At 32.5% G+C, this 9631-nt stretch overlaps 1 protein-coding gene across 8 annotated transcripts in view; it reads left to right on the top strand.

The window, feature by feature from the left end:
* LOC143050965 (uncharacterized) overlaps positions 1-9367 on the top strand; it is a 33116-nt gene extending 23749 nt beyond the window's left edge. For 7 of the 8 annotated variants that reach the window (XM_076224089.1, XM_076224068.1, XM_076224061.1 and 4 more), the window contains exons 3-8: positions 2158-2307; positions 2880-3112; positions 3992-6051; positions 6424-6704; positions 6984-7169; positions 7544-9367. In XM_076224089.1, coding sequence (XP_076080204.1) covers positions 2158-2307; positions 2880-3112; positions 3992-6051; positions 6424-6704; positions 6984-7169; positions 7544-7648 — 3015 coding nt within the window. In that variant the 3' untranslated portion in view covers positions 7649-9367. Of the gene's footprint in view, positions 1-625; positions 659-2157; positions 2308-2879; positions 3113-3991; positions 6052-6423; positions 6705-6983; positions 7170-7543 lie in introns of those variants that run through there. The other variant, XM_076224096.1, reaches the window with a different exon arrangement.
* The last annotated feature ends 264 nt before the right edge of the window (positions 9368-9631 follow it).

Genomic DNA, 9631 nt, shown 5'->3' on the forward strand with positions numbered 1-9631 from the left:
TATTTTATTATTTAATTCACCTGTGCACTTTATTGTTGGAGCACGTGTTATCATGAATGAAAAGTTGTATTGAGCAATGCAACTGCTTACGGAATAACACGTGATGTGCAGTTAGCCAATCAGAATAAAATATTATAATGAAACATACATCTAATGTAATTATTGTAGCATGTTATGAATAGTTTCGTTATGCGATATGCATGTATGTTTTTTCATTCTTTTCATTTAGTTTTTTGTGTTCTGTATACGTGTTGGTAGTTTTATTGTAGCCAAATATATCATATGCGTGGGCGTAAACTTTCATCATACTTTTAAAGTATATTTCCGATTCTTTATTTGTTTAGTTTTGATACTTGCTGTTGTATTCTTTTTATGAGATTGAATAGATGTGATAAAAATTGTCAACAACTATTCACCGAGGACGAAAGGACGAGAACCAAAATCATGCGTTGTTTTAAGATCCTATTTTGAGACGTTTATACTATTTCTCTATTTAAAAAAAAAAAACTACTTGTTTATTTCCGCATATTTGAAAAAAGAAGTATACATAATCATCAAAACTTATCGCTTCTCATAATTTTATCTTTATGATCATATTTTCATAATTTTATAATAAAACGTTTTGTTAAAATTTTAGTTGATGCAATTGGTTTGTATGGTGTGATTTATTAATGTTTCTTTATATATTTTTCTGTAATTCTCAAGATGAATAATAGCAATTAAAACGTTTGTCTATTTGTATATAAGGTTTCTATATATAATCTATCTTGGGAATCCTGCCTTATTTATCCCCTTGTTATCATTTTCTCCTGTGAACATTTGTTTCAACCAATCAATAGCCAAACTGGTATTAACTTCCCTGACAGAACTTCATAATAGTCAACAGGTCTCGTCCTCATTATGATACTTTTAAGATACAAGTTCGACTTTGCTTGAACTAAAGTAAGTCAATTGCCATAAAAATAGAAAACGTATGAAAATAACGCAATAAAACACTTTATAACCATATATTCTATTATAAAACACTTAAAAACTCAAGTGAAAGTTAACTACAATTATCATAGAAAACACAAGTATATCATTAGAAATTATATATCTAACGAGTTTGATCTTATTCTTATATAAACTTCCTTCTTCTTTTCTCACGGACTTACTTTGACATCTTCCTTTATTTATTCTAATTTGAACGATTTTAAGGGGGTTCCCAAAATATTTTGAATTACCACTGTCCAGTTTGAACAACAAACGGTTTCAAAGTTCATTTTGTTTTCATTGTATAAAATCAGAGACATATGTATTATATGTCTCTGATAAAATTTAAAATTTGATCAAAACAGTACGTCAATGTGACATCAACCCAATTACTCAAAATCATGGGGAAAAATCAAGGGTCAACTTACAATCTTCAATAATAAACAGGTGTTTGGTATTATTTTTGGTCGTTTCTGCTTGCAGAAAGAGTAATGTGCCCCTGTTGTTTCATCGCCATGTTTTATCTGAGGTGTTTTGGTATATAACTCATTGAATTTATAACTAAGTACACTAAAAAAAATAGTGCCTCAAAACGCAGTAGGTCAACTGTTGATGCAATGGTGCACTTAAATCAATGACTGTTTAATGGAAAAACACCCGAACGTTTACCGTATCTACTTGCACTAGAATAAGGACTTAGAGATCCTTTTAGTGATCAGGATATTAATTTGACTGTCTGCTTCTCATCAATTCAAATTTTAGAGTGGTTCGTGTTCATATCATACCATGTGTTTATTGTAAAAATAAGCATGTCCTGTGTTAGCTTAAGTGTCTGCGTTAGATCTTGAATGCATGTTTTAAATATTTCAAATGGGCATATTCATGATAAAACAGTTTTTTACAAAAATGACGTGTAAATTAAATCTTTATGGTAACGTGTCGTGAATTTGGTATGAAATGTTTAAAAATCGACATATATGATTGCATATAAACCTTAACAACATATTAAGATCTGAACAACAAATACAAGGATTAAAATTTGAAAAACTTTTAAGATATTGAGTGATTATAAAATTTCTAGTTGAAAATAAACTGTAAACTATGATACTGTAATTTATTATTTTGTTATGTTATACGCTTGTTGGTTTAGGATTTTAACGAAAAACATTGTTTTATTTATTGCAGGACTCAAGACCACAAACAACAGGAACAGAAAGGCCACCTGAAAAAAAGCCATCAAAGCCACAAGTTCCTCCTCCATGTCCCCCTAAACGACGGAAAGCTGATGTGTTCCAGTTATCAAAATATACACATGTTGACGATTATTCACTAAATGTAAATACTAGTTTTCTTAGTAATGATTTTGATATAACTAACAAGATTGACAGCAATAATAGCGCCACTCCTTTTGTATATATAGTTATTTTCCAGTAAATTGTAGAAATAAGTGTTAATGCACATTCACCAAACATATTTTTTTATCGAACAGTCATTTAAAATTTGTAAAAAAAAATTGGTTTTGATCCAGGGGGAAAGGACATTGACTCATGGAAAGTAAGAGATTGACTAGATTTTACAGAGCTGTATTTTTACTTTGATAGAAATATATACAATGTTTTTGAAAATAAAGGGTTCTTTTACTTTGTTTGTTGAAAGCAAATTGTATTGGAAGTGTAATCAGTTAAATAAATATGCTATCTACTAATCTAATATTGTTGGGTTGATGTTTAGACGAGTTCTATCTACTTATTTATACATACATACTGAGTCATGCACATCAGTTTTGTTAATTATTCACATAATCTTTCGCTCAATGTTGATGCATATTATCCAAGAGCACTGTGATTTTATATTTTCCTTTATCAAAATTCTCAAATACACTATATGTTCTTTGTGTTTACTTTCAGTCACCGCCCAATTTACTTGTGGGTACCTTCAAAGAGTTGATAGCATATTTAACAAAGAATCCAGAATGGGATGACATGTGTAAAGTTCGTGCCATTTTCAGATGGGTCTCGTCTGTAGATGTGTACAGTCTGAAAACAGAAAATGACCCTCCTACGCATTCACCTCTGGAATACTTTTTAAAGATCCAAAAGAACATGGGTAACCACGCCCATCTTGTGTCCGGTCTCTGTCAGTAAGTGTAACATCGTATAACTTCTTTTACAAGGCCTGCGTTAATATCCTAATATAGAATGAAATTCAAAACAGTGTAGCTGTGGCCATTGATTGACACATTAAAATCATCCATTGACTGGGACAATTTAGGTGAACGTTTGTATGTAACGACCAATGCTCACTATGTACTTTTTAAAGACACTTAAACTATGGGGTCACCAAAGGTTCTCAACACCTAAATAAAGTAATTCGAAAAATTAATCAGAAATAACACGATATTTTGATTTATATCAATTATATAAATCAAAACACAAAGGTTATTCCTGATTAATTTTTCGAATTATTTTATAATTAAAGGCGTTAAGAAACCTTTGGTGACCCCACAGTTTAAATGTCTATCGTAGGTACGTCGTGAACAGTGGTCGTTACAGACAAACGTTCACGTAAATTGTCCCAGTCAATGGATGATTTTAATGTGTCAATCAATGGCCACAGCTACACTGTTTTGAATTTCATTCTATATATATTACTATCTTATAGTTAAGTGCACCTAGTGAGAAAATAATATCAAAAATGAAAATAAGGAGATTTTGTATGATTGCTAATGGTCAACCATCCACCATAGTTCAAATGAAGTTGATGTTAGCAATTATAGGAGCCGTTCTTTTTCTTTAGATAAATATGAGTATAAAAAAGCGACAAACAGTTATATAACCACACTTTAACATATAACAAACAATACTTTTTCTTTGTTCCTGCTCGTACCAAAATGAATGTTATTCCAGCAGTTGCTTGTTCTGAATTCGGTCTCTTAAATTGACACTGTAAATGCATGACAATTATTTTGATAAACATTTATCGCTGTATTCTATATAAATCCTCTCATATATTTTGACAGAATGGCAGGAATAGCCTGTGTAATTATCAGCGGTATGAACAAGAGTGCAGCATATGAAGTAGGCAGTAAAGTAGACCGTAAAATGATGGGTGCTCAATGGAATGCCGTATATATTGATGGCGAATGGCGCTTTATCGATGCCTTCTGGGCCTCTGCATGTGTTGTTGGTAAAAAGTCAGGCGAGTGGACTTTAGTGGACACCGATGGTAACGTGACCCAGGATGACGAAGAAACTTCTGAAGGAGAAACACAACACAGAGTTAATGAGTTTTATTTCCTGCCTGACCCTGACCAGTTAATATGGACACATTTTCCTGACGAAAAGTCATGGCAACTTCTGGAGAAGCCGCATACTGTTTCTGAATTTGAGAATCATACTTATATCCGTGAAAGATTCTATTATCTTGATATGTTCTACACAGACAAGACTAAAGAACAATGTATGTTAACTGCAACCAAAGGAGAAGTAGGACTTGAATTTGGATTGCCTAAAGAGAAAAGTGAATACTTCAGATTTAAATACATGTTATATCAAAATCGAGCAGAGAGTGGATTGGATGGAGGCAATCTGTCTCTTGAAAGATTTGTAATGTTCGAGCATAATTCCGATTTATTAAGATTTGCATTACGATTTCCGGTTGCTGGTAAATTTAAGATGGACGTTTTTGGGTTAGATGAGCGAGAATCTGATGTATTTGATCTTTGTTGTACATACCTGATTTCATGTTCTGACCCTCAAAAGAACTGTATGCCGTTACCAGATTGTCCAGAAATTGGATGGGGTCCTGGCGTTGAAGCCAAGAACGCAGGTCTTAAAGCTAAATCGCACGATGGAGCAATTATTATTTCAAAAGATGGAAGGGTTGATATCAAACTTGGTGCACACAAAGATGTCCGTCTTCACCAACTTCTTAAAAATGCTATTGTTGATGAGGCTACACTAAGTAAATACGCAGTAATCAGAGAGGAGAATGGTGAGTTCACAGTTCATCTACGTCTACCACAGGATGGAGAATATGCAATGAAACTTTATGCAAATGACGAAGGTGAAGACGGAGATGCATCGAATGTCTTGAACTACCTGATCAAATACATAGAAAAGGGAACTAACGAACCATTCCCGAATATCACGGATGGCAAGATCGGTAAGAAATCCATAGCTGATAAACTTGGAGTAAAGGCAATCAGTAATCCGGGCGGCTCAGTAATTACTAAGGACGGCAAAGCATCTGTCACCTTTAAAGCTAGAAACGACGTCGAACTTGTGTGTGAAATACATAGTCAAGATCCAAACGCTAGGAAACACATGATAGTTAAACCTACAAATAAAAATGGTACTTGGACATTTGATATGGACATGCCAATTGAGGGAGAGTATTCTCTCAACATATTTGCTCGGGAGAAGGGCAATCCGTCAAGTGTTTATAATGTGCATTCTTACCTGATAGAATCTGACGGACATGCTATTGACGAGGAGAAGGCGGATCTAATAAAGGACGACCACAGCGAACCAACCGTTATAACAGAGACTGTTGAAACATCCGAGCCTGAAATTTTGATTCCCGCTCCAACTGGTTACGACAATGTAGTCGCTTGTTTCCACAGACGACACGCTGATGATTCTCCAGACAATGACGCAGTTAAATTGATGGAGCAAGACGGACTTAAACTTTTCCTAACTAAACTTGAAGACTTTGGAGAATACATGATGGATATATATGAAAGGGATGCCAAAGGTGTTCTTTTACATTTGGCTAGGTACCAAATCAATAGAAAACCAGCTTCAGAGTTGTACAAAGATGACGCCAAGATGTTGATGGAACAACTTCTACAGAAACCGGAATCAGAGGAAGAATTAGTCGATGATAATGATAATAAAGATTTACCAGATGACGAAAAGCAGCGACGAAATGCCAAGAAATTAATGGAAAGAGCAATGCAACAGAAAGATCAATATTCTCTAGAGAAGGCAATTGCAATGTACGAAAGTGCCGGAGGCAAAGACGATGAATCTGTTAAAAAGGCTAGAAGATGGTTGGAACTTCTTCAAGCTAAAGAAGGTAATATATGCGACAACATTTTGGTTATTTCAGAAAGTAAGAAACATTAATCAAATGTTAAGAAATACTAAAAGAAAAGATGAATATACTAAATAAATAAATTATGACTGAAAATGTCATATTTTATTTTATTAATATTCAATGAAATATTAATTGAAAAACAACTTTATTTATATAGAACTTAGCATTGCAAAAGATCTTTATATGTCAGTTAAAGAGATTGTTTTTTAAAACATTTGGTATCATTTACCAAAAATGGGTGCTGCAAGTTATTTATTTTGTATACTAATATACTTATCCCATTGGTCACATACGCAATATGTGAACCATATCAATGTAATCAGCGATTTTAATTGTGGTTCCTTATTTCAGAACTGCAAAACGCAGCACAGAGGAGAGAACTGGATGCCATTGATAAAGCACTGGCTAGAGCAAAGGCAGCCAACTTTGACAATCAGTTGGACTTACAAATAGTTGTTGCACAAAGACTCCGTGACCAGTTAGCTAGAATAGAAAAACTTCGTCATTCAGTGCTGAACATGGACCAGAAGACTATTGCTGAGATCAGGACCTATTCTAACCCACCAGAGGGTGTACATCAGTCACTGATGGGAGCATTTTTGTTATTAGGACATCCAATGAAAGAAGTTAAGGTGAGAGTTTATTTCCTTTCATATACACTCGGTTTCTCTCTATTTTTATGTATAACTGGCTGCAACATCCGAACGAATGTTAGAGTACTGTAGTTTATTTTATGGTATGAAAGCTTGATGAATCTGTAATTATATAGCTTAAAGTTTCTAAGACTTTGAAAATAAATGAGGTTGATAAAAGGATTCATAATAATTTAACATGACATAGTCATATACATTCGAACAAGTTCTTGTACTAGGGTACTCGGTAACTTTGATTATCATATTGTATTATTTCAGGTGTGGAGAACATGCCAGAGCATTCTGGGTAAAACTGGACGAGAATCTGTCATGAGAAAGATTCAGAAATTTGATCCCAAGGATTGTTTCTTAGCCGCAGCTGTACAGTCCAAAAAGGTTATTGCAGATTACACTCTCGAACATATACGAGATGTCAGTGCTGGTGCAGCAACGTTCTTTGTCTGGGTTAGTATTCTTATCATGTTATGATTCAACCTAAACTTGCAAGAAAGAAATGAAAACAACACTTTGAGAATTGCATGATGCGATTCTACGCTAAACACGCAGCATTTAGGAGTAAGAGCAAATACTTGTCAACTCGGAGTCAAAGCCATGTTTCCAACTATAGTGTGGAATGTCTTCCTGCGGACTGTAAATGTTAGAAATACAGCTCAGCTGTTATACCGAGGCTTATATCTTGTTATCGTCTTCATATGCACGCAATATTTTCCACTGATCATGGTCATATTTTGATTACTTAGATTGATTTGGTTTATATAACCTAAGTTTTATGAATATAAAGTATTTTATGTGTCTTCAAACAAATGTCTTTTTTCTAGGCAAAGGGAATGATTGAAGAAGTAGAATCTACAGGCGGAAAACAGGAAGAAGATCCAGTGACGGGAGCAGCGAAACAGTCAAAAGGAAGGAAGAAAAGACGATAGATGTTAAATTAACAATCAAGCTGTCAGCATAAACATTTTCTGTTCAAGCATATTTTTGCTTTTTGGACAGACATTTTTTTCCATATAACAATCAAATAGACTACAAATTAAATTTGAAGTTTGTTTCAATTTATATTATATATGTTATGTTTCATTTAAATGAAGAATACTGATTTCATATAAAATGATACATGTCTCCATGTTATGAACTTAAAACAATATTTTACATTTTCAAATGAATAGTGCCTACTGAGATAGGAGTCTCTATTTCTATATTATTCTAAAGACATACTCCTCTTTCCTATCTTTAAAAAAAATGAACAATATTCAAGTGCAATCATTATCATACTATATATATATACATAGGTATCTAAACGCCTTCATCATTAGCATCATCGTGATTGTCATGTTGTATATTTCACAATTTCAGAACTTCTAATGCAAATTTAAATTAATATTTTTCTAAATCAAGAAGGAACTTGAAATCAAACAAGTCCGTAGCTGGTATACCCAAAATGAAATACAGTTTTACAAATTTCCAGAAATATACTGTGAAGTAATTTTATAGAAGTTCATGTAATTTATCGTAGTTTTCTATTAAATCTTTCCGGCAATATTATTCCTATACCTCTGCCATGACAGGGACCCTCAAAAGAACAGCATGATAATTAGTAAGTGTTTATATTTGAATCAATCAAATTTCAATGTTTCACCCTTTGCAATTTCTTCCCTAAATGTCATTGACATATATCTTCTGTGTTTTTAAAATGATATTGTCTTTTTTTATTATAAATGTGCTACAAGTGTTAACATGTTAGGTATTGTATGATACAGAAGAAAATTCACTTTTTGGATGAATGAATTTCTGTATTACAGTTTAAATATCTTATTCATTTTCTGTGTCCAATGGAGTATTTAATGGCAAACTAGGATCGTATATGATCTTTTCTCTTTTTAATTAAAACCGGTTGAACAGTTCAAATGTGAAAAAAACTAAAATCACAATGTTTTTACTTTATGGTACTTTAAATGACACATAGTAATGGTTGACATATAAAATGGTGTAGAATATATATTAAAAAATATATTTTAAGGAAAATGCACATTTTTATTGAAATAACTGTGATAATTTGAAATTGCCTTTTTTAAATATCATACATGGAAATAGTTTTTGTTGACTTTTTTTTATATTGAAGGAGCTCATGCCACTTTTCAAATATGTTCAAAGATTTTAGAAATTAAAACTATTACATAACTGTTTTTCAATATAAAATGCTGAGTGAAATTTGCGAGATTTAAAATCAACAGCCTTTATTGTTGGAAAAATTTGAATAAAATTGCCCACTTGCTATTCTGTTACCTTCCATTTATTGTTTAAGAATGTTAAGTTCACTACATTCATGTCTCAAAAACTTAATGAATCATGTATAAAATGGTGCACTCACCATCTTGTGTGCATTTTTTTTGCTTTGTCAATAAGATAAAACAGAGACCTCAAACACACATTTCAATTGTGATAAGTCTAATGTTTATATTATATCCGTCCTTATTAAAAATCTGTGATAAATGATTGTTATAATACTGAAGAAAAAAACAAACACTGTTTGTAAACTTCAAAAGCCGTCCTTTTAGATTTGCAGTCAAGAAGTAATTTATAATTTGTATTTTTTTTATTTTGTTGTCATCTTTTGAATAAAACTGTTGATATAGTCATTGAAACATTTGTTGTTTTGTTTAGTTTTATCTTATCATATTATTTGATGTACGTCAAGCTACTTAAGTAATAACTTGTTCTTTTGAAATCCTGTTGTTGTTGAATTTCAGGCTAAACTGTGCATGTTAAAGGAATCATCATTTTACGTTTGCTATACAAAAGAACACGACATCGGTGTTTCAAACCTTGACAAGGATATTTAAAGCATCAAACGTTAATTCTATTGAAAATTCTTGGAAAAAATCGGGTTCTAAGTAAAAATGTTAGAG

This window comes from Mytilus galloprovincialis, chromosome 1 (genome assembly GCF_965363235.1).
Source record: "Mytilus galloprovincialis chromosome 1, xbMytGall1.hap1.1, whole genome shotgun sequence".
Lineage (NCBI taxonomy): Eukaryota > Metazoa > Mollusca > Bivalvia > Mytilida > Mytilidae > Mytilus > Mytilus galloprovincialis.